This window comes from Girardinichthys multiradiatus, chromosome 12 (genome assembly GCF_021462225.1).
Source record: "Girardinichthys multiradiatus isolate DD_20200921_A chromosome 12, DD_fGirMul_XY1, whole genome shotgun sequence".
Taxonomy (NCBI): Eukaryota; Metazoa; Chordata; class Actinopteri; order Cyprinodontiformes; family Goodeidae; genus Girardinichthys; species Girardinichthys multiradiatus.
In genome coordinates this window covers 37,830,770-37,857,040 of record NC_061805.1, presented here as the reverse complement: position 1 = coordinate 37,857,040, position 26,271 = coordinate 37,830,770, and the positions used below count along the sequence as shown (strand labels likewise).

Genomic DNA, 26,271 nt, shown 5'->3' with positions numbered 1-26,271 from the left:
GTCCTTACTATCAAAAGAATAAGAATTCATCAATTCTAAATCAAAATGTGATATTGTTTTTGCAGTAATAGAAATACTAGTAGCATTTATTAGCACAATTTATGAAATCCCATGATTTATTTATTTTGTTTTAGCTTAAATATGACACAACTGTAAGTTAGTGTGCTCTGTATAGGTTTCATCCAGTTTTTTTTTTTGTGGCTTCTTCCTTTTTTTCAGTTCTTATACAGTTATTTTTTTTTTGTTCAGGTAAAGCTGATCAAGAAATTAAAGAAAGACATCAGCTAGCATCAGATGTGCTCATATAAAACGTTTTTATTTTTAATTTAACAATAATTTCAGTAAAGCAGTTAGTCTACAGTCAAAATCTCCACAGAGTGTATTGCTTCGGTGAGAAGAGAGAGAAACAGAGAAAGACAGAGAGAGAACAGTGTGGTGAGAGACTGTCTGGGATAACCAAGAACCTCACAGCTGGTTGGCCTTTGCTGTGTGCATGAGCGAGGTGCGGTGCAAGTCGGTGTTTGTGTGGGAGCCTCTCTCATACAGGAGAGTAATTCAGCAGCCGCAGTAGTATGCTGGAGCGTGTTCAGACTCTGGATGTTAGCTCTGCCTCTCTCAGCTGTTGGACGAAGCCTTACTGTAAGTATTCATTCATGCGTACACAATGATGTTTGGATTATCTTCCTGCTGTTTTTTTCCATGTAGGGAAATTATTCACATTGATTGAAAATTTTGTAAAATGATATTTACATCTTTAGATATGCTGATATTGTTGCATAGTAGTATTTGCTTGTTCCAGGAAGGTTTCAGTTCTCATTATTTGAGAGGTGATGATAGATTTTAGCATAAGCCAAATGTTTCCGTTTCTTTGTCATGTTCACATATTTGCATGCAGATTTCCATACAAACTTTCCATCTACCTGGCCTTTGCTGGGACTTTCCTCTGCATATTGCTTACAGAACACATTAGTCCCTGCCAAACTAGGCACAGGTGTTAGTGTGTGTTTGTTTTTTTGTGGCTGGGATGGCGGGATGGAGGTGCAGTTGGTGTGTCATATCCAGTTTCCGACGAGTGTGGAACCTGAGCTGGCTGCTGGTGTGATAAGAGACTGGGTAGTCCCTGGGAAGAAGTGGGGGAGGGCAAAATGGAGGGAGAGGTGAGGACGTGAAGACTACAGGGAATTACAATAAAAGTATGGGAGGTGTTTCCTGCAACTTCTATTTTGAGAAGCTATTAATGGTAGACTCTTTATGTGCATCACCTTAAAAGTCCAAAATTTCTGTTTCGAGGGTTAGGTGTTGAACGTGCTCAGAATGAGAGAAAAACATTACTTGTGGGGCCGGGAATAGAAAGAAAAAAGAGGAAGGATGAGATGTGAGAGCAGTACTGAGGCAAAGCAGCAGAAATGTCATGAGAAGAAAGAGTGTTGATCTACAAACTGTGAGCGCAAAGTGCAAGAATACCAACAGCTTGTGTCAAAATTACGTAATTCTGCCTGCTTTGAATCCATGCTCACTTGTATACAGTGCATGCATAATGCATGCTGTTAAATTCACCTGGGACCGGCTAATGTATTTTAAACATTAAGAGCAGATCCAGAAACAAGGTTATAAATTGGATCTTTTTCCCCAAGGTGCAGCTGAATTGTTCTATTTCTCATGTAAATTGCACACTCTTCTAAAAATACATTATTAACACAGTGTGTACGGCAGCCTTTTATTCATTAAATATTGCAAATAAGTGTAGGTGCAAAGTAAACACCACACATTTTTTATGACTGACAAGTTATTCTATTGCATGATATGACTCCACCACATATTCTGTGTTGAGCTTTAGAATTAGCTGAAGAATTTAAAAGAATTTCAAAGATATGACTAATTAGCTGCCAACAGGCAGAGCAGGGTTCAAGCACCACTTCTGCACTTGCAGCTGGCAGGTGTAACTATCTGTTGGGGGGAAACTGGAGAGGAGGAGGCACTAGGTCTTTGCAGATGTTATTGTTTCGTAACACTAGTGGACTGTTGCTGCCTAGCCCCTGACTTTGAATCCCACACTTTTGGAAAAAAAAAAAGTTAGTAGCATTAACCTATTTTTTTGTACTGTCTCTAACTCTGCAAATTTTATACAAAACACAGTTTTATACACTGTCCCTTGTCTTTGTGCTTCTACTTCCTCTGTGTCTATTCCCATCTCTATAAAGACAAGCCTGCACAGCATTGTTAACAACTGTGCTGATGTAGGTGAATTCCTGTGCCTGAGCCACATCTGCAAGCACGCTGCTCAAACCAGATCTGCAATTTTGCATCATGACTCTGGAGGCTAGGACTATCTGGGGCTTTCAAATCGCATGCCATCTCAAGCCATGCCTTGCCACTCATTTCTGGTGCAGTGTTGTTAAAGTTGTTAAATCGGGGCTGACTTATGACACATGGCAACCATCACTTTCCTAGCGTGGAAAGATTTAATTTCTGAAGAAAAAGTTAAATGTATTTAAAATAATGTGATTCTATTCATCATTGGGCTGCACGGTGGTGCAGTTGGTAGCACTGTTGCCTTGCAGCAAGAAGGTCCTGGGTTCAATTCCCGGCCTGGGGTCTTTCTGCATGGAGTTTGCATGTTCTCCCCGTGCATGCGTGGGTTCTCACCGGGTACTCCGGCTTCCTCCCACAGTCCAAAGACATGCCTGTTAGGTTAATTGGTCACTCTAAATTGACCTTAGGTGTATGAATGAGTGTGTGCATGGTTGTTTGTGTGTTGCCCTGCGATGGACTGGCGATCTGTCCAGGGTGTACCCTGCCTCTCGCCCATAGACTGCTGGAGATAGGCACCAGCTCCCCCGCAACCCACTATGGAATAAGCGGTAGAAAATGACTGACTGATTCTATTCATTTTTACAGTCATTTTGCAATCAAACTGTAAAACGTTTGAAACAGCAATTTTTCATGTCTAAAAATAAGAAATAAATTTCCACTGAAAAGTCTATTTAAAAGGCATTTATTATAGTTTTTTAATATATTATTTCCTTTTCATGTGTGCTCAAACTTATATCTCACAATAGATATAATCAATGGATACAGCAGAGGTTTGGTGTTGGTTAGAGAACAGATAAAAACAAAACCAAAGTAAAGGATAAGATTTATGCTCACAAACAACACCTGGGGTTGCCTTAGTGGTCTTGCTTCTAACTCACTGGAGGCCCTTTCTATTGAAGCCTTGTCCTCTTCCCTCAGCTTGTGGTTGTTCACTTTCTTAAATATAAGATTCCAATTGATAATTAATAATCCTGGGGCAAAAAGTGTTTCCAACAGAGACAGTTTTTAATTGCCTCTTCATCTTCTTACTTCTTGTTAAATCTTGTTAAATGGACCGAACTTATGTAGCCTTTCCTGTCATACTGACCCCTCAAAGCACTTTACACTAGAGCCACATTCACCCAATTGCATTCACAAGGGTACACAGATATGCAAATTGGTAGACAACTTGAAGTTAAGTGCCTTGCCCAGGGACACATCGACATGTGGCACAAGGAAGCTGTAAATGAACACACAACTATCAGATTGCAAGACGACCACTCTTCCAATTGAGCCACAGTCCCCTGCATGTTGGCTGCATGGAGGATCTTTGTTGCATAAGTGCTTGCTAGATAATTTTTATGTGATGTCAATAAGTAGCCAGACATCCATATCACATATTCCATTTAAAAGGCTTTTTCTGACAAGAAAACAATCTATTCTCCTTTTATAGCCATCAAGAGTGATAGGCTTCCAGTATGGTAACAGATGCCATGTCATCATCCATAAATGAAAGTGCACATAAAATGATTGTTGCAAGATAATGATTCTTCTAGAGTTGCCCTTTTTACTTAGATGTTTTTTTTTTTTATGTATAAACAAATTCTAGAAAGTGCAAAGAATGTGTAGACTTTTATGATTAATGTTTGAAATTTCTTAAGAGGTTATTTTTAGCAGTAGTATTTTAAAAAGATACAACAAAAAGAAATCCTATCTTTTAATGCATGTCAACTTGAAACATGTACTTCACATAGTGCACATGCTTGAGATAGATGGAGGACTGTGGTTCTTCAAAGAAGCACATCAGCTGTCTTTTGGGGCTTGCCCTTTTTGTTGTGGAGCTGCTGATTCAGTAAACAGAGTTCAAAAAGTTTCTGAAGGATAGGCAGAGGTCTTTTTCAGGTCTGGTCTCGGATCAGTTTGAGAGCTGTGTCAGTGTGATTTCAGACTTGCGCTGATTTGTTTCTGGTTGACAGCTTTGGTTGGCAGCAGGGTGAACAGCTTGTCTGTCTGGGGTGTCAGCAACACTGGATGCTCCCAGCTGAGCTTGTCACCATATTCAAAGGTAACGAGTAGATTTGATCTATATATATTTATCTCTATAATATAGATAGATAGATAGATAGATAGATAGATAGATAGATAGATAGATAGATAGATAGATAGATAGATAGATAGATAGATAGATAGATAGATAGATAGATAGATAGATAGATAGATAGATAGATAGATAGATAGATAGATAGATAGATAGATAGATAGATAGATAGATAGATAGATAGATAGATAGATAGATAGATAGATAGATAGATAGATAGATAGTTTAGCTTAGTTTTGTTTCTATGTAATGGGAGGCAAATTTGTTTGTGACATGTACTCTTTAGCCTGATTGGAAAGCAGTTTGCAACATGTCTGAGAAGAATGTGCCTTAAGGGTTTATTTCAGTAACATCATGATGTTGTCTTGCACATTTAGCGCTTATGACCAGTAACAATCACAGTCTTTATCTAAATGTGTTATCAGTGAGTGTTCTTAGCTGACTTTATTAATGCGTTTGATCATAGAATCATTTTATTTTTTTATTTTAAAAAAGTAAAAAAAAAAAAGGTTAAAACCGCTAAAAATCTTCCTTACAAAGATACGACCCTACAAAGAGAGTTCATATACCTAGGGAAAAAAATGACCTCGACTTTTTTTTAATATGGACATGATGCACAAATGTACAGGACGATAAATACCTACCTTATTCCTTGATTGAATTACGCTTTGCGGCAGGAACAGCATTTTTACATGTAAATAACTGCTTTTTAGCAGAGCCAGTTTTGATGAAAACGTGTAATATCAACTTTTACATCTTGAATTGGATAATATTGTCATAGCAGTCACTTGATCTTTTAAAGATTGGACGATGACAGGAAAAAATTACCCTTGATGACAGGCTATTTGTCTGCTTTACTAAATCCATTGTTACTGACAAAGAATGGAGGAAAAAATTGTTTAATTTTGCCTTAATCTGATGTTTCAATGATTTTAAATCACTGAGAGCAAATTAGTTGTGTATTTGATAATTTGTAAGTGGTAATTATCTGTTGTAAGTTGATAGTACAGTCAGGGATGGAAAAACCTGAAATGTGCAAAATTATTCCCGATCATAAAAGGATACAACTATATTACTCGTTATTTCTTAGACCTAAAATCCTACTTGATCTGCTCCTAGCAGTGCTGTTATTACTTTCCAGAGTCTGGCATTTTCTCAAATTGGGTAAGAATTTTCCTCCTTCATAGACTATTACTTTAATAGTTTAAAAAGCACACCTGTAGGGCTCTCATTGGTTGCTTTCAACATTTATCTTGATTCCTCGTTTGTTGGTAAGCACTGGAAAACTGGAATACTCTTGATTAGCTACCAAAACAAACCACTTTACTGCAGCTATTAAACCAGATGTTTCCGACATAAGTCTTACAGCAGCACTGCATTCAATGTTAACATAGAGTGAAATCCATTGGTGTTAAAACATTTTAATTAAATTTGTTGAAAAGTAGTTTTTAATATGTTAAAAAAAAACGTTGTGAGTGGTCCACACCATTTTTAGTTACGTACTCATTATTCATTTGGCTGCACATAACTGGGCTCACATGTACTCAGGTAATCCCTGCAGCTTGTTATTTGAAGGGTTATGCAAGATTGATTTTTGGTAGTTAATTCTTCAGAAGCCATCATTCAGTTAGGAGGGATTTCCTTTACCGCACAGAAATAACCTTTTTAATGTCACAGATGAAAAAGAGCTATTGATTCTAATCATGGATGGGAGGGTTGATGACATTATAAGAGGATGATCCTCTGGAACTCAACAACATTTGTAGAAGACAAGGTCAGACAGAAGGGATCATTTCTGTAGAGGGAAGAACATATTAGCTATGGGAAATGAAGGACAGCTACTTTGATCAGACCATGTTATCCTTTTAATTGTTTTAGAGCATCCCTAACAGTTATAATAGCAACAGAAGGACTCCTTAAGAGTAAGTAGGAGATACAATGAAAGCCTATCGAATCTGATTAATAAACTGACTGGGAAATAAAATAGGCAAAGTAAAATATTACAAGTTGTGGTTCGTTTTATTTAAGTATAAGAGATTTGCTTAATTTTGGATTTGGTTCAATAATAACTTACTTTACCCACCATGTGTTTCAAAACAAAGATCAAATGAGAGGCTTAATTAGGGGTCAATGGAAGCAGGGACAGAAAAGATCTTTGATGCAGTTGGTCATTATAGAAATGACACTGTCATTTCAAGCTGTAGACTCCAGTGCTGGAAAAGCCCAAAGCTGGAGCACCCTCAGGGCTGTGGTGTATTTTTAATTACAGCAGTCTTGTAGTGCTTCTGCTGCTATCTAAAGCCATCAGGCAAGGAACAACTACAACTCTAAGCTATCAGTTACCAAAAAAGGTTTATTACAATTTGAAACAATTATGTTTAGCTATTCTTTAGTCATAAAATCACATGCAATTCGTAAAATTGGTTATTTTGTCTGAAAGGTTTGTCCATGTTGTACAATATCTCTGCAGTGAAAGTAAACAATGCATACTTTTAATCTTTTAAAGCGCTATACCATTTCATTCCTTGATATAGGTTTTAAAGTTGATAGCATAACATTTTTTTGTGGTTAATTAAATGAATACAAAGATTCCTTCCTGATTGGAAGATAAAAGACATATTTTTGGGTCATATTTTTCTGAGCATCAAATACCAGACTCCTTCAAGCTTTGATTTGTAGCCGAATAGACTTTTCCGACACTTAACAAATGAACTCTTCCCTTTTCATTTAGTCATTTTATCCCTTAGGCACATCATTACTTTCAATTTCATCCATGCTCTGCTGCCTCTCTAGGCTTCTCATTCATGATCATGGACCATTGATAGACTGATGTAATACCATCTGCACTGTAAAATCACCTCTTGCGATAAGAATTAGTGGAACAGAAGAAATAATTTCTCACAGCATTTTCAGTGTCTGCTTTTGGAAAAAAAATGTTTTCCCTGCTTGTGTCATGTTGGGATGGCAATTGTATGTGTTGGTGCAATCTGTTGACTAAGTTGTGTTAGTTCCAACAGATAAGAGTTTAACTGTCATTTAACCTACTATGTTTGAAGAGTAATCAGTCTTGGGCTAGAGTGGGAAGAAGCTTGCAATTTATACAGCAGACTGCTTGGCTGTTATTAAAAAAAGATCACACCAAAGAAACCTCATTTTTAGTTGAGAGGCTCTTCTCACATTACAGGCGCAGCCTGCAGAGGTGCAATTATACTCTTATAGCTGCATATGCTGAAGTATCTTATTTGAGGACAATGAATAAATCAACTCCAGTGCAGGTTTAAGGTTCTGTTTGAAGCAAAAGATATAATCATTATCACTGTATTGAGCCTCACTTAAGTAGTCATATGTTTTGAACTTCTTTACATCGTGCCTTGTTACAACCTCAACATCATAGTATTTCACTAGGACTTTATAAGACAGATCAACTCAAAGTACTGCATGAATGTAAAGCTGAAGGAGGATACATAGAGTTTTTTAACCATTTTGCAAATAAACATTTGAAATGTACTGTCTGCATTTGTATTCAGCCTCTTTTACTTTTGTAGCCCTAAATAAAATATTTAATAATTTATATAAACAATAAATTTTTTAGGGTGAAATGATAAAATGGCATACAATTTCCAATAATTTTCAAAAAACAAGTATTACTGTTAAGCCGAGATATTTGCAAATAATGTATACAAAGTGAGTCAGAATTATCTAAAGTATTTTTCTTTGCTAAAAGTCAGAATAATGAAAGAGATAATTTTTTAGACATACATTTTACTCTATTTCATATTCAAAAGTTTACATTTTCTTAGTATTTGATAGAATTGCCAAAGTTTATATTAAGTATTCTTCCACGACCTTCTGACAATAGTTTGCTGGAATTTTGGAACATTTCTACTGACAGACTGATGTTAATAAGGGTGTATTCACCCTTGCCACTTTTGGTCCGCTTTAAACGTTTGGTCCGGACCTTTTGCACAGGTGTGAATACACTCAAGCGAACCCTGGTCCGGACCAAACAACTGGACCGAGACCCACTTTTTGAGGTGGTCTCGGTCCGCTTCCAATTGGACTCTGGTGAGGTTCGCTTATGGTCTGAATACAAACCGGCCCCGATCCGAACCAACTACAAAAAGCATACGTCTCTTTGGACATAAAAAGCCACCGTAGCCGGTAGCAAAGGTGTGTGTTGTAAGGTAATCATACCTGATAAACTGTGTGTTGCTTAGCAACGCTACTGGCTTGTTGTGGGACAAGGCACGTAGAGAACGTCAGCACGCATTCTCCGACGGGGTTCCAACATTATAAATGAAACGTCTCAAAGTCTGAGTTGAATGAGCTGCTCTTCACTCTCACAATAATATTGCAGCTGTAATAACGGCACAATTATGCAGAACAGAGGTGCTGCACGCAGCACGTCTACAGTTGTTTTCCTACATTTCCGGGTCTGTGCTCTGTCCCGCCCCCGTCATTTCTGTCCAATGGGAACAATGATCGTCACCCGTGTGGCTTTGTTTACAAGTAATAGTTCACATTTCAAAAAGTACAATGTGAAAACAAACCGCACCAAATGAAAAAAATAAAGTTCGCTTTTGGTCCAGACCAAAGAAGCGGACCAAAGGACTTTCTTGGTGTGAATACACCCTAGTGAAAGTTGTGCAACAGTCCAAAACATTGACCCAATCTTTAACTTCCTGCCTGACAGTCTCATGGAGAGGATGCTCAGGGTTCTCCATAATGTTCTTCATTTTATGAAGAATCCGTCTTTCCACAATGATCTCCAGAGGTTCCAGAGGAGTCCCCAGAACAGAACCAGCCTTCTTTATCAGCTTGTTGAGCTTTTTTAAGTCCCTGGCTTTGATGCTGTTTCCCCAGGAGATGATGGCAGAAGAGATCACACTTTCCACAACAGACTTATAGAAGATATGCAGCAGCTTGCTGCAAACACCAAAGGACCTAAGCTTCCTCAAGAAGTACAGTCTGCTCTGTCCCTTCTTGTAGATGGCTTCACAGTTGCATCTCCACTCTTGTCTGTTGTCCAGGTGAACACCAAGGTATTTATACTCCTCCACCACCTCCACTTCTTCTCCCATGATGGAAATGGTTTTTGACTTATTCCTGTTTCTCTTAAAATCTACAATCATCTCCTTTGTTTTAGTCACGTTCAAAATGAGATGATTGTTTCCACACCATGCCACAAAGCGGTCCACCACCTTCCTGTACTCAGCTTCTTGTCCATCTCTGATCCACCCCACGACTGCAGAATCATCCGAGTATTTCTGCAGATGACAGGAGTCTGTCTTGTACTGGAAGTCTGAGGTGTACAGAGTGAAAAGGAATGGTGAGAGTACAGTCCCCTGTGGTGCTCCTGTGCTGCTGACTACCTGGTTAGACACACACCTCTTCAGTCTCACAAACTGTGGTCTGTTTGTCAGGTAGTCTTTGATCCAGGAGATTTTTGAGGCCTCCACTTGAGTCTTCTGGAGTTTCTGACAAAGCAAATCAGGTTGGATTGTATTAAATGCACTGGCGAAATCCAAGAACATGATACTCACAGTGCTGCTGGCTTTGTCCAGATGACAGTGGGTTTGTTGAAGCAGTTGTATGATGGCATCTTTAACTCCAACTCCACAGCGATAAGCAAACTGAAGGGGGTCCTGATGGGTTACTGTTTGCTTACTCAGGTGGGCCAACAGGAGTCTCTCTAGGACCTTCATGATGTGAGATGTCAGGGCAACAGGTCTATAGTCATTGAGGACTGATGGGTTAGTTTTCTTTGGTACCGGAACAAGACAGGAGGTCTTCCACAACACCGGAACCTTCTTCTGGGCCAGGCTAAGGTTGAAGAGGTGCTGCAGAATCCCACAGAGCTGCTCTGCACAGGCCTTCAGGACTCTAGAGCTGACATGATCTGAACCTGCAGCCTTATTCCTATTCAGTCTCTCCAGTTGTCTCTTCACCTGACTTCTTGAGACACACAGGTGGAAGGGGGAAGCAAAGGAAGCATCAGCATCTTCTGATATGATTGAAGGCAAACATGTAGAAGCAGAAGGGTCTAGGGCTGAGGTGGAAGATAAAACATTTGAGGTGGTACTGGACAGCTGTGGGTCCTGTGGGTCAAAGGAAGGTGGAATGTCTGTTTGGCTGTGAGGAGGAGAGGAGGATGCGAAGCTTGTTTCTGAACTGAACCTATTGAAGAATGTGTTCAGTTCATTGGCTCTGTCCAGACCTCCATCGGTCTGTTCATCCTTCTGCTTGAAGCCTGTGATCTTCTTCATCCCTGTCCACACATCTCTGATATTGTCTTGCTGGACCTTGCTCTCCAGCTTCCTCTTGTACACCTCCTTGCTGTCTCTTATCTTGACTTTAAGTTGCTTCTGTATACTCCTCAATAATTATCTGTCTCCCTCTCTGAAGGCTCTTTTTTTCTTGTTAAGCAGGTCCTTCAGGTCACTGGTGATCCAAGGTTTGTTATTGGGGAAGCATCTCACGGTTCTGGTGGGGATGATGTTATCCACACAGAAGTTTATATAGTCGGTTACACACTCAGTCATGGCATTGATGTCCTCTCCATGTGGCTGGCACAGTGCGTCCCAGTTTGTAGCCTCAAAGCAACCTTGCAGAGCTTCTTCAGCTTCCTGTGACCATTTTCTCACAGTCCTCTTTATTACAGGTTGCCTCTGAACAAGGGGCTTATATTTCGAGCAGAGAAAAACAAGATTGTGATCTGATTTGCCTAGAGGAGGTCTTGCTGTAGAGATGTATGAGTCCTTGACATTTGCATAAAACAAATCCGATGTTTTGTTTTATCTGGTAGAGCAGCTGACAAACTATTGAAACATTGGAAGTGTAGCAGAGAGTGAAGCATGGTTAAAATCACCAGAAATTGCCACAAAAGCATTGGGGTTTTGTGTCTGTAGCTTAGCAACAACTGAGCTGATGGCATCACATGCAGTGTCGGCAACAGCGGAAGGTGGAACATAAACTGTTACCAAAATAACACTGTTGAACTCTGGGTAAATAATATGGACGAAAACTTACTGCCAACAGTTCAATATCTGGAATGCAGAGATGACACTTCACAGTTACATGTCCTGGATTACACCATCTGTTGTTCACAAGTATTGCCAGTCCACCTCATTTACATTTGCCACTCCTCTTTAAATCTCTGTCTGCTCGTATGGTTAAAAAGCCCGGCAGAGAGACGCTGGAGTCGGGGATATGATCCTGCAGCCTTGTCTCAGTAAAACACATAATACTACATGCCCGGTACTCTGGCTGGGTCCTTTGTAGGGCTTGGAGTTCATCCAACTTGTTTCCCAACGATCTCACATTGCCTATCATAATCGACGGAAGGGATGGTTTGAACTTCCTCCTTCTCTCTCTTCTCTTAGCTCCTGCTCTGCATCCACGGCGTCTCCTTTTCAACTCATCAGGGATTTGGGGTTGTAGTTGAAGTATTATTTGAGCTTTTGAGATATTAATCAGCTACTCCCGGTTGTAAGAAACAACCCTGTTGCCATGGCAATGCATCTTAACACTTGTCCAAAAATAGAAAGTTTTAAGAAAAATTCTCCAAGCTGCACAGCATCCGACACCGGAGAGGACAGTCGTCCAAAAAAAATCATCTGTATCCACCACAAGAGGAAGAGTTCCCAAAAAAGAATAAATCAGAATCAAAAGTAACAGAGCTACTCCAACCTGCTGCCACCTTGAGCGGCGCAATTCTAGAATGAAGTTGTGAAGGCTGGTATTTTGCCTGATTTCTTTTTTTATTTTCCCATGCCATCACACAATGAAGCAGTGTGTTTGATATGTTGAATGAATTTTCTTCCCACTTCACAAATATCCACCATTATGTTAGTCTATGACATAAAATCCCTATTAAATACATTGATGTTTAAGGTTGTAACTTTACAAAATGTCAAAAACTTTAAGGTGCATGAATACTTTTTCAAGGTACTGCATATTATTTGTTTCCTAAATTAAGTTTAAAATAGTTTCCAGACATGTATGTTGGTTTTGTAACACAATTCAGTAAATGGATTAAAAATGACACAGACAGACGGTGAACCTACTGGATTCAGTTCACTTGTCAGAAGAAAAGATGGATGATACTCGCCAACACCTTTACCATCTGTGCCAAAGGTTGACTCAGTCAGTTACTGGTCCTTTTAGGCAAAATTTGCATGTTTATTGCCCATTTGTTAAATTCAAATAATTGGTGTCATATCTTGTTGATGCAGATTTTTAGAGCTATGAGTTACGTTTTAAAAGAACTATCTATAAAAATGTTCCATATTTTGTTGTTTAAAATTAATTTTTTACTCAGTCTTACATAAAATATAAGAGAATGATTTGAAGACATATACAGCTGGAAATAACCTCAGTCGTCTTCTACATTGTTTTCCTCCCCCGTATGTTCTAAATTTAGTCTGAGCACAAAAAATACATTTCTAGCAACAGGCCTCACTGGCAAACTTCAAGAGCCTTTCCTACAATATGTGGTTGTGCCAACTGTTGTGCATTCAGTTCTAAAGGACACTAAAGGAATAATTCTGGGTAAGCACCCTTTTTATGGCAGATTTAAACAACATTAAAATGAATGCACCCTAATGTACTTTAGCTTTTCCAGTATTTTCCATTTATATTTTTGGTCACATGCTTTGAATCTGTATGGTGCTGTGTTTACTTTGGAAAGCTTAGAATACTTTTGTGACGTATGCCTTCAAAACTTGTGCATAATGGCTTGCCACAAGTCCCAGTGGCTGCAGTTGAAATAATGAGATGAATGGATTAGTCCGAGACAAATCACAGTCCTGACTGTCATTTTGCAAAATGCAGTGTTTCCATTTGAGCTCTTATTAAGGTCTTCAATAACGTTAATTAGAAGTTAGTTTCAGGATTGGGCATCAGTTGCTAGTCACACTGAAAACAATGCAATCTAATTTTCTTCCAGACACATAACCCACATTAGCTCAGCAGCATGATTTAGATAGCGACCATCCATCACCCTGTCAGCAAATAAAACTACTAAAGTGCATCTGACAACAGCCTTGAAAGTGTCACCAGAGTCTCTCCCTACCACAGTACTACTGTGAATTGATGAGAACGTGAAGATGGGATTTGTTTGATCTGTTTTTCATTGATTCCCTACATTACAGGCCTAGTTATAGCACTACAAGACTGTTTCTGTACAGATCACAGGACCTATATACAGGGTCATCTCAGCAAATAAAAATATCATGGAAAAGTCTATTTATTTTAGAAATTCCATTCAAAGACTGAAACTAACTGGTTTTGTAGATTTATTACACACAGTGATAGATTTAAAATGTGTGTCTTCTGTTTCTTAGAAAAAACAGCATTACACAAGACCAGTGACCAATGACAAAATATGATTTTTAGTACATGGTCATGATAGGGGAGTGTGCTATATCCAATATAGTTTTTGTGAAAAGTTGAGTGACGGAAAAAGTATGTTAGAAAAAGGTGCACAAGCTATGGGGCAAATCGTATCGCTGAAGGGATTGTGAACAAAGTCCACTGAAGAGTTTAGGGAACATTATCAATGCATGAGCTGAAGGAATAGAAAGAGATTCAACGACATGCAGATGTATCCAGGAAGCTTAATAAAGATCCTGATTTCATTTTCCAGCAGAACAGCAATAACAATACCTGCTTTAGTGGCCAGGGTATCACTATGCTTGATTTTCCAGCAGACTGGTCTGATCTAAACACCATAGATTCTCTATGGGGTATAGGTCAAGCCAGCTTTCAGAAAAGAAGATGAGAAACATCTCACCCGACAGTGCAAATGAGATAAAGGCAGCTGTTAAAGCAACATGGGCTTCCTGAACACCTTTACTGAGCCACAGGCTGATCACTTTCATAATTGATGCAGTAATTTATACTGAAGGAGAGCCAACCTAGTACTGAGTTCATATGCTGTATGGTACATAAACATACTTTTCAAAAAGCTGACTTTTATTTATTAAAAATACTGTTATTATTTAGGTTTTTGCCAGTTTTAGGATGTTTAAGGGCACTTTTTTCCTGGGACAATTTTGTGTCTCCTCAGAAATCACAAACCAGATTACTTGTGGGTTTTGAGAACTGCTGCTTTATGAACATAAGTGCAATCAGATGTAAAAAGACTATGTACTGTGTTAAATAATACATATAGCTAAACATCAAGAACTGATCTGGGCTTTATATATTCTTAAGCAAAGCAAAAGACAAGACAACCTGTTTTGAAAGACAATCTCTAAGAAAAAAAAGGATTTTTACTTTAAAAGGCTAAGAAATGTGGTAATATAAAGTGCTTTGACAGAAGAAAACGACTTTCTGTTAATGAGAAAGCAGAAATAGGTTCAGGTTATTTAGAAAGGGACATTCAGAAAATGGAAATTACCTGCCATCACTGTGAGAAATGAGAATCTTGCTGCATACTGTTCCCAGGGCTAACTGCAGGCCTTCTCCAGCACAAAAGAAGTAACAGTTATAATATGCTACCCAACCAGAGATCTAGTTGGTTAGTATTCCAAAGAGGTTTTCTCAAGAGCTTATGTAAATATACCAACAATGGTCAGTTTTTCACTTTTGAGAAGCTGTACTCACTAATGAACATGGGTATTTTGTATTTAGGCAATGCCTGACCCTAATTACTTGCTGAACACTAGAAAATACTGAGATTTTGAAACAAAGCCGGGTTGAAGTGTGTATGTGTGTATAAGTGTGTGCTTGTAGCATATCCAGGGGTGAAAGTAGTTTTAAATTCTTGCCGGTACTTAAGGGCGGAGCTAGAGGGAGGGCTGGGGAGACACTGGGGGCATATATGCATATATGCATAAATATATATATATATATAATGTGTGTGTGTGTTAATAGTTACTCTCATCTGTGGCCCCCCTCGAGATCTCTCTCTCTTTCTCAGTCCAAACTCAAACTAATTAAAACGTTTTAATATTTTACTTTACTGTAGGCTGTCTGTATAAGGCAGAAATCAGAATCACTTCAGACAATGTAGAATATTTCAATTGTTAAAGAACTGCCACGTATGAAACAATGATAAACAATTTTCTGATGCATAACTTTTCATCTTCAGTTTCCGTCTTTTCTTTTGAACAAAGAAGTTATTGTTCTCTGCATTGTGGTCAAGTTTTGATTTCATTTTAATAAAAAATTTGACAGTTCAGTTGTTTTCGCGGTTTTTATGTAAAAGTCTGTAAGTGATTTATTATTCGTCCTGTCCTAATGCAATCAGCGGTTTTTTATGTCTGTGCACCACCTGTGTAAAATCTCCTAGTCCATTAAATCGAACGCACCGATCCCCTTGGCAACCGCTCTGTTTTGGAGGTAAGCATGCATGCGCTCTCGTGTAGTGTATGTGAAATCTCTGGTCACAAGCGGTGTTTTTGAGCTGGACTGTGTTGTTCTAATTCAGCAAAATAACATGAAACATAACTAGTTACTCTCCCTGTGCTTTTAACTGGGGTATTCAGCAGCGAGCAGACAGACATTAAACGTAGCGGTGCTCGTTTTAAAGGCTGGCCGTTTATAAAAGCCCCGAGCTCTGAGGGGAGAGAAGCAAAGCAAGAGCATTGAGGCTCCAGCATAGCAGAACAGTTCAGAAACTATTTGGAATGAAGGGAAAAAATCTATATTTATGTTTTAGACTGGCTTTTGGTAGCGGATCTGATCTTCTTTGTGTGCTCGTGAATTTTTGCAGCCATAACTGGTTCTGGATGAGGGCTTCATAGCAGACAGCCATTCTTCCCTCTTCCCGGTACTGCGTACCGGCACAGAATCTTTTAGTGGTACGCAGTACCGGACCGTACCAGCTCACTTTCACCCCTGAGTATATCATAAATGACAACTGGAACCACATTTGTGTTAAATGTAGACAGCATATATTACATGGTGTCTAGAGTATTTGTGTTCTACAAAAAAAGTAGTTTACTCATCCTTTTGGGGACTACAGTAACAATGGAACAATTTAAATCCAAGCTTTTTGTAGTAAAGGAAACTGATATTTATGGATGTTTTAAAGAAAGTATTTAGGATTTGGTTTGAAGGGTTTTCTGACTAGGGCTGAAGGCTTGATGATTTGAATGTAATTGAATTGAAGACAAAAGTGCAACAAAATTAAATCAGTTGCGCACTAATTCAAAACATAAACATATGAGTTTAAATCCTTCCTATTCACATTTAAATCATTCAGTTGTGGTCTATATAAAGTGGAACTGCAGTGCTTTGGTCTGAACTTCTTGTTATTGTAGCTCCACAGGCTCCCCTTTTACCTGTTCTGAGGTGTGCCTAATATCAACTCGTTTTGGTGCTGTCTCTTTAAATGCCTCTGAGGCACTTCACACCCACCCTCTCCAGGTCAAAGAGTGTTCCACTTTAACCCAATCTGTCATTTTTGTGGTTTGATAGCAATGTAATTACAATTATTTAGCAGTGCTGAAATAAGACAAAAATGGCAAAAACAATGCTAAACTGTTTATGTAATAATACTATTCAAAACATGCAGTACGGTTATGTCCTCAAGAAGCTAAAAGCAGCACACAGCACTAACATAAGCAGAAGGCCCGATGCTGCTGCTATCAAAACAATGGCCAGGACATCATATCAACACACAATAAATTCATGTCTAAAATAAAGTTTGTTTTTATTTTTGCGGTATTTGCAGCTTACTGCTTTGCTGTGTTTGTCATTTCCATAGACAGAAGGAACTGACTCCTTAATCAGGTGAAATCTTTCAGCAAATCCTTTTTGAGACTGACGAAAGTTGCTGAAGCATTCATCAATGAAGTGCTTCGCTCAAACAAAGAGGAATTTCTCCACTGATGGGGATACATTTCCATGAAAAATAAAATTGAATCAGGCACTTTGAAGAGGTTCTGATGCTGGGGGGGGGTGGTGTAATGAATTGTGTGGGTTAATACACAATGGATTTATCCATTTGTAGCTTTGGCATACTTGAACTTAGACTACAAAATCACAGCGAGAAATAAAAATTGCGGATATGCGAAATTGATCAAGCTTGAAGTCCATGGCCTTGATTAGCTGTTCCACAACAAATACTATGGTGTGACGGTTCAAATAGCATAATAGAGAATATGTATTAAAGGGCTAAAAAAGTGGATTTTTCCCTTTAAAACAATGATAAAAACAAAACAAATGCAAGGCGTATTTAATTGATTAATTGATTTAATTATATATCATTCTTTCTAGATTTTTAGACATTAAGCCACTGAAGACAGTTTATAAGTAGAATTTGCGTTTCAGTTTAGAGTTTTGTTAAATGATAAATGATGTTGCTAAGCTTAAAAAAACTGTTGCATTGATGTATATAAATACTGTGCCACTGAATAAAACCACTGCATACAAATTAGACTACGAACCTATTTAATCTTGCTGGGTTTTTTTTTAAGCCATTTATTATATTTCTGTTGTCGTTACATTTTTGTAATACTTACCTGGGGAAGGGCAAGGATTTGAGTTCATTTCTGACTTAGCTTCCTTTAAGCTCCACTTCTGTGACTCTGAATGTGTACATGTTCCTTTGGTAAGTCTGTCTCTCTCTACTGTGGCATTAGTACTCAAAGCTGAGGGATGAACTAGACCCGGGGATGGGACAGAGATGGATTCTCTGGAAAGACCAAACAAAACAACTAGTTCAAGAATCAGAATCTGTTTGTTTGCACCTCTGCCTGTGCTGCGTTTAAAAAAATTCCATAGTCTAAAAAAGCTTACTTTTCTGTATCAGAGTTTTGCGTTTAAGTTTTAGTAGGATGTTAGTCTGTTTTGTCTGTTTGCTTGCTTAATCTTATCATGCACCTGTCTTTTACTCAAACAAGCTTTGCTGTAAGCAAATCAATGTTAAATCCTGAACACCTGCTATGCTTGTGCACTGCTATGCATGTTTAAATGAACAATACATAGTCTTAAAGCCTATGTAGTCATCCTTTTGTACTTTTTTAAAGTGTTCATGTTTAGGGGGTCTCATTTTGTCACTGTTTAGTCAGCAGTTGTTGGTTACATTTAAAGTCTAAAGAACTTAGTGTTGCCAGAACCCTTTAATAGAACTGGATTTTTTGGTCAACAGGAAGTGTTCTGGCAAATGTAGTTTCTGTATTTGTACAGTGTCTAGGAGAAATGTGTGGCAAGATCTTTCACATAAAAATCTGTGATTTATCTGTCAGTTGGCCAATAATTGAAATGGTTCCATAAATCTGCTCTGACTGGTGATGAGCAGTTTTATGTAAAACATTTTTTTAGATTACATACTACAGTAAAAACCTTACAGCTTGATCTTAGCCTGCCTATAAGGCAGTGAAAAACATCCTTTACCAGACTTAGAAAGACAATATCAGTGTTTGGTACTGTTTGGTTCTGTTTGCTCCTCTTTGCACAAACATTATACATCTTTCATTGACAGCTTTTTGTATGTGGATATTTTTGCAAAATCAGATTTTCAAAACACAAAAATGAAAAAAAGAATGAAGGTCAAACATTGTCAGGTTACACTATAAAGGCTGTAGCCATCATAGGCCGATTCACTATATAACTAAATTCTTTTCTGATTTTGACTTTGTATAATAGCTTATTTGCAACATAAGTTTGAATCTAACTTTACAAAGTTAGATGACAAGTTTTTTGGTTTTTATCATTTGTTAAAAAAGAGATGGATATTTATTATAATCTTTTGATCGTTATGCATGGAAATAATAGTCCAGGCACAGACGTTTATCCTATTATTTTTTTATCACTGGAATTATGTGTCTTTCTGTCTCTCTTACTAACAAGAATGATTCTTATGCAGTATCTTTGTTTATCCACTACCAATTTTCTTGTGGTCCTCAAGCTTTTTAGGTTGTTTTGTATTATTATTTGTTATTATTACCCTCATCTGTGAGCACCACAACTGGTGAAATATGACACCAATGCTCACCAAAGGGATGCCTGATGAGGAACAAAGAGTCATGAACATGGTGGAATAAATTTCGATAGTATGTTGTTGTGGATCGCAGAGAGTGGCTCAGTTCCTGTTGTGGCTTGCAAATCAGCAACAATGAATACAGCCATTGGGGGTTCATTGTCTAAGTGCAACACTGACCTCAGGCCTTCAGCATGACATGCAAAAAGGAGATGGCACAATTCAAGAGTCCCATTTTGGCTAGTTTTCCACAAGAGCTTGTATGTCCTCAGCAGCTCGTTAGCAGTATATCAGGCAGCACCATAAATTTGCAAATTTAGATTGTTCTATCATGAAGTGGCTTAATATTTAGCAGAGTGCAGTGCTATCATGGAAAACACTTTGCTTAAAGCTTGAACACAGACAGAAAGAGCAGCATGCCAAATAAGTAACTCCTTAAATGATGCTTGACCATATTACCCAAGTTGATATTTCATGTTCTTTTAATACAATTAAAAGTTTTTGGTTTTTTTTGTCTTCAGTGAACTAATTTTGTGTTAACAGTTTTGAAAGGTTTGCAGGATTTTTTCTTTTTTTTTAGCTTTTGAAGAGTCAGGATACATGTGAACATTTGAATCACTGAAAAAAAGTGCCTACACTCTAAAAACTATTACAGAACTGTTAAAAAAAAACACAATTATGGTGATTGTTTGTTTTTTTCTGGGTAGAACCATCTAACATCTGTCCTAACAACATCAATTCAGTAATGGGCTGAGAAAAATAACCATGGAGTTTTTTTTTTGTGTGCATATGCTACAACAAACTATTCTTTATTTGTGAAGTTAGTATTTCATGAAGTACTAAAGTGTTTGCATAACTTGTCTTCACAGGGCATCAACATAGTTGGGCCTAGTAATGCAGAGTCTCAGCTTCAGCTGCCTTGTCCAGCCATGTACCAATTGGATATTGTCTTGAAGAAAGGGAAAAATCTCGCCATTCGTGACCGAACAGGTAGGAGAACTGTTTAGTTCTGTGTTGAAGTTAATTTGGAGGGACATTGTGAAGATCTTTCTCAGGCCTTCTCATCTGGGCAAAGGACAGCGACTTTGTTATTGTCGCTTCTCTATTTCTAAACAGTATTGTCACTGTTACAAACAGTAGGGAACCTACTGAATGGCAATATCCTCACAAAATAAATCAACAAAGATCAACACCTTTTGGTTGAAAGGATAGGTTTGGAGACTACTTTATGTGTTTTCTATTGTCAGAAAATCAAAATAACCAAACAAAAAAAAGGAATAAACTAACACCAATAGCTTTGCCTTCTTTTCTCTCTCTCTCTCTCTCTCTCTCTCTCTCTGTATATATATATATATATATATATATATATATATATATATATGTATCAATCCTCTGAGCTTCTTTCTTCTCTGTATCAAACACATCTTATTAATCAGCTTTGGACTCCAGACAATGTTAATATTACAGAGAATTTGTACTATAAACAAAAGGCCATTTACTTTCCTGAGCCTCAAAGGAGTGACTCCCCAGAGATTGAGAAAGGGATTGATTTATCTGTAAAGATTTCTCTTAGTGAATAGGTTTGTTCCTTCGTTTTATGACAAAAAATTATGTAATTCCTTGTAACAGAACTTATTGATGGGTCTTGTTTTTCAGAGGCTTAACAGCACAGTAAGAATCTCAGAACCCAATGATTGTTCTGGTTTCTTACACACTAAAGACTCCACCAATGCTGTGTCTTTCTTGGTGCATTGATGGAAAACTCTTAAGAACACGTTATTCTAATTGTTTTTGATGTTATGTTTCTTTCTTTGAACAATAAATTGGGTTTGGTTTTAAACAGTGCCAGGGTCCAATTATCAGCAACTTTTAATGCTACATTCCTCTTGTTCATGCAATAGAAGGAGCCCACAGTCATGAGGCAACAAAGTTATCCTAAATATTTGACTGTTTCTGGATTTGGTTTCTGTTCTGATTTGATTCTTGTTTAGTTTTCTTGGATTGTGGGTTTCTTTGAGTTTTGTACTTGTTCTGGCATTCCACCTCATTAGTTTCCTTCAGTTCTCCCCTTAGTCGTCTGTTGATTGACAGATGTTTCTCAACAGTCAGTCAACTCTCCTGTTTGCCATTCTGTAATTATTCCTCCCACTATATACAGGATAAAAAAAACTGGATAGTGTGTTTCCATACACTTTAGAAAAAGTCACATGTCCGACAAGATTTTCATTCAAGCTAAAAATTTGTTTCTGATTAGAAATGAGACAGGGATTTCTCCGAAGATAATAAAACAATGTAAAACCCCCCAGCAATCACACGCTTCCTATAACTGCTGATCAGCTTTTTGCATGTTTCCACAGGTATTTTGTAGAAATGTCTTTGGTGATGAGCTCCATGTCTTGGATGAGCTCCAAGGTTGGAAGGTATAATTGCCATTACCCTAATCTTTAGCTCTTTTTCAAAATTATCTATTAAATTCAAGTCAGGACTGGGCGGGCCACTTCAAAATGTTAACATTGCTTCCAGTCAGAAGAAACATATTTGTAAAATAAAAAGATTAATTAAATCTAAATGATACAGGGGTATGCATTTTTGGTCCAACAGTGGACAATAAAAAGTCTGGTTCATTATTAGGTAAAAGGATGCCTGAAGGGCTTCAAATTCTGAAGTTTACCTATACTTAGTGTATACATCCTAGTATTCGGTAGAATGGCCTTTTGAACTGTACGACTTGGGTCAAACATTTTGAGTATCTTTTCACAAGTGTCTGTCAATACTTTTCCACATTGTTGGCCCATTCCTCCTGTCAGAACTGGTGTAACTGACTCTGGGTTGTAGGCTTCCTTGCTCACACACATCTTTTTTACTTAACATACAAATATTCCATGGGACAGAGATCGGCATTTTGTGATTGCCAATAAAATATATCGACTTTGTTGTGCTGACGCCATCTTGTCACAAACTTGATTGTTCAACTTGTTGATATTTCAACATAGTGCTCTTTGTTCATGATGCCATCTATTTTGTGAAGTGCACCCATACCTCCTGCAGCAAAACAGCAACAAACCCTGATGCTTCACCCCATGATGATCTGAGGCTTGAAATCGTCTCCTCTTTTATCTTCAAATGCAACAGTGATCATTGTGGCTAAACACTTTTATTTTAATTTCAAGTTGCACACTGAAGCACATTCATCATAGAATCCCTCTCTGAAAATTAAATTAGGATACATTATTTTCATTACAAAATGGGAATGTTTAGTTTCTGTATGTCTGTTGATTCATAGTAAATTTGGTTTATTGTAGATCAATCAATTGACATCTTAATTGGAACAGTATTCTTCTTTAAATTATGCTTTAATAATCTCCGGATTAATTTGTATTTTATAACAAAATAACTATTTTCTTGATTGTTCTTAAACTTTTTCTTATAAATGTTTGAAGTCATGCCTTTCAAAACAAAAAGGCAGGTAAGCAAAATCATGTCAAGCAAGTTTTTTTGTATAGATTAACATCTGCCCGTGAATTGTAACTGATGACAAAGTTTTACTAGAGGCTATTACAGTTACTTTGAGAACAGAAGAAAATGAGCTCTCCTTCCCTCTCCTGTACATTTTTCTTGACTTCTTGTCCAGCCAGATAATGAGCACTAAGGCACAGAGCTCACCTGTCCAGTCCTGGGTCTATCGAGGCAGCTCATTAAGGAGAAAGGAAAAGATAGACATAGGCCAATAGCAAAAACATAGTGGGTAGTCTGAGCAATGTCAAAGTAAACTTTAATGCATAGAACAAAAATATTTATTTTTTGTAGTTCATCAGTTAATCCCGACAGTAACAAGTAACAAATCTGTCATTTCAAAAAATATATTATATAATAACACATAATTAAAAAGAAATTATTAAAGATACTCTTCCCTCTGGGGGCTACGCTATGCTGTCCCCACTGATTAGGGTTTATTCATGTTCGCCTACCAGATGCTTGAAACTTAAATGAAACTGACATCTTGACCTGGTTTTTATTCATAATATGAATGAAAAACAAATGAGACAATGACATAATGACAAAGTTTAGGTACCCTGTCCTAAAATGGAAGAACACAACACAAATTTCATACCCTTTATCCCAATACACACTTTTTACATGGTTATAAATTCAGCTGAATGACAAAGATAAACAAAAGATTTATCTAAAAGGGTCCATCCTAAGGTTGTGTTTTCTGTCTTTCTCTGCCTTTTTGAATCTACGCCTAAATCTCATAAAACTGCCCTGAGAGCCCACAGTAAGTGAGCCATAAAAAGGAGTAGATAAACTGTAGCAGGTGGAACATTATAGCCACAGCCATCTATCTGGAGAAAAACATAAAAAGCGTGTTAATAACTCATGTTCATTGTATTTTTTGCAGCAGCTCATATTGACTGCCAAGCATCTTCTTTAAAATGTACCTTACTCCTTAGCGATATCCCCAGTCTTGTCTGAGCTGTCATATCTTGGATGAAAACACATTACCCTCTGTGTGGCCCATGTTTCCAGTAAAGCGTCACAAGGTGAAGCTTGTCAATAGTTAGTCAGTTTTCATTCTTGCTGTTCATCCGTGTATATGTTTGTAAAGCTGTGGCCCCCTGACCATTTTATCATAAAAATCCTTCTGATTGTACCTGCTAAAAAGCTGACTACCCTAAACAAAAGGTGTTCCTTTTTTTAAATGTAGGTGCTCAATTCTTCTTTTTCAAAATGTAGAGGTCCATTACTCGTAATTCATTTTAGTAGACATCAAGAGTGGCAAAACGTGTGTAAAGGGCCATATCGTATGAAGCCAGGTGTGTGGTTATAATTCATGAATGCAGCAGATGGAAGTGTCTGATTCTGTAAATGTTCTGCATCACCGCAGCTTTGCCATTTTTTCTGTTATGTATCTATATCTTGGAGACAATACCAGTAAAAAATGTAATAGGTTCAAATAGATCTATTTACAGTGCCTTAAAAAATTGTTCAAACCTATTGGACATTTCACATTTTGTCAAGTTACAACCACAAACCTTCATGTATTTTATTGGGATTTTATGTGACAGAACAACACACAGTAGTACTTTACCAGAATCCGCTTTATTGGTCCAGACTGTGTGCACGAACAAGAAATTTGACTTTGGTTTCAAGGGCTTACAGCAACAAACATTGCTTATAAATATATACAAACTTTGCAGGAAATAAAATAAAGGACAAAAGGTGTATGTACATATACTTGATTTTATACATATACATTTTATACATATATATATATATATATATATAGAAAACAAAAAAAGGCATGTTGTGGTAGTTCAAATATGCTTATTTGTTTTACAGCAGAGTGGCTGTACAGTGTTTATTGTATTCATCTAAGAGACAGCTTGGGGAAAGAAACTGTCTTTGTGGCAGCTGGTTTTTGCAAATACTGTTCTGTAGTACCTACCTGAAGGTAAAAGTCTAAACAGTTTGTGTCCAGCATGGGTGAGGTCTGCTGAGAGGATAACTGCCCTTTTACTGACCCTAGACCTGTACAGGTTCTGGATGGAGTAAAAGGTCAGCCCGGATGATTGTCTCTGCAGACCTGCTTGTTTGTTGCAGTCTGGACATGTCCTATTTTGTGGATGAGCCAAACAACACAGTGAAGGATGTGAACAGGACAGACTGAATGATGGAAGTGTAGAAAATGAACAGCAGCTTCTGTGGAAGGCCTTCCTCCGAACAGTGAGGACCACCAGGTCCCCAGAAAGGGTGGCTCCTAGCAACCAGTAATGATCCACAGTAGACATAGTGTTGTTGAGGATGGTGAGGAGAGGGAGTCTGGGGGTTGTTCTTTGGACATTCACAGTCATCTCCAGTCTTGAGTGGGTTAAACCCTAGGTGGTTCCGGCCACACCAGTGGACCAGCCCATCCACCTCCTGTCGGTATGGAAACTCGTCATTGTCCTGGATCAGACCAATGACAGTGGTGTCATGTGCAAGAGTCTGGAGTTTCAGAGATGGGCCTGCTGAGTTGCAGTCATTTTTGTAAAGAAAGAAGAGAACTAAGGAGAAAACACACCCCTGAGGGCACCGGTGCTGATGGTTCTTGTGTGGGAGAAGATGCACACCACCCTCACCTTATGCTGCCGGTCAGTGAGGAAGGTGGTGATCTACTGATAGGTGAAGACTAGCACTGTGAGCTGGGTGAGCTTCTGGTGGAGGATATCTGGGTCAATTGTGTTGAAGTCCAAGCTGAAATCTACAAATAGGATCCTGCTGTATGTCCCTGGGTGGTCAAGGTTGTGCATGATGAAGTGTAGTCACAAGTTGACTACATCATCTGCCAACCCTTTTAAAGCAAATTGCTGGGAGTCCAGCAGGGAGGTGGTAATGTCCTTCAGATGCTTCCACACCAGTCACACAAAGGATTTTATGACCACAAATGTCAGGGCAACAGGTCTGTTGTCCTTTAATCCTGTGATGATGTGTTTCTTGGGGACCAGGATGATATTGGAAGGATAAGGCGGAAAAAAAACATGTTTTAAATTTTTTTTACACATTAAATCTGAACAGAGTGGTCTGATTCTCCTAAATAAAATAAAAAAGTGAATTAATTAGTAAATAGGGACCATGTTTGAACTTTACCTTCAGAAAAGACATAGCTTTTCGGTAAAGGCCAGGGTTTGTTGGAGAACATTACTGAATAAATTGCATCACGCAGATCAAGGAACACAGCAGACAGATAATGTTGTGGAATAGTTTAAACCAGGGTAACAAACTCCCAAGCTGTGAACATCTCAGGGCGCACTATTCAACTCATCATTCAAAAATGGAAAGAGTATAGCACTAATGCAATCTCAAGGCCGAGTACGGATGGCATTCATTAGAGCAGTAGCAAGTAGATCTGTGGTAATTCTGGAGAAGCTGCAGAGATCCACAGTTCAGCTATGTGAATCTGTTGACAGAA

The 26,271-nt window shown here is 38.1% G+C and overlaps 1 protein-coding gene across 5 annotated transcripts in view; it reads left to right on the top strand.

Moving 5' to 3' along the window:
- mctp1a (multiple C2 domains, transmembrane 1a) overlaps positions 1–26,271 on the top strand; it is a 216,113-nt gene that overhangs the window by 47,020 nt on the left and 142,822 nt on the right. For 4 of the 5 annotated variants that reach the window (XM_047380515.1, XM_047380514.1, XM_047380518.1 and 1 more), the window contains exon 2: positions 20,192–20,312. In XM_047380515.1, coding sequence (XP_047236471.1) covers positions 20,192–20,312 — 121 coding nt within the window. Of the gene's footprint in view, positions 1–513; positions 640–20,191; positions 20,313–26,271 lie in introns of those variants that run through there. The other variant, XM_047380516.1, reaches the window with a different exon arrangement.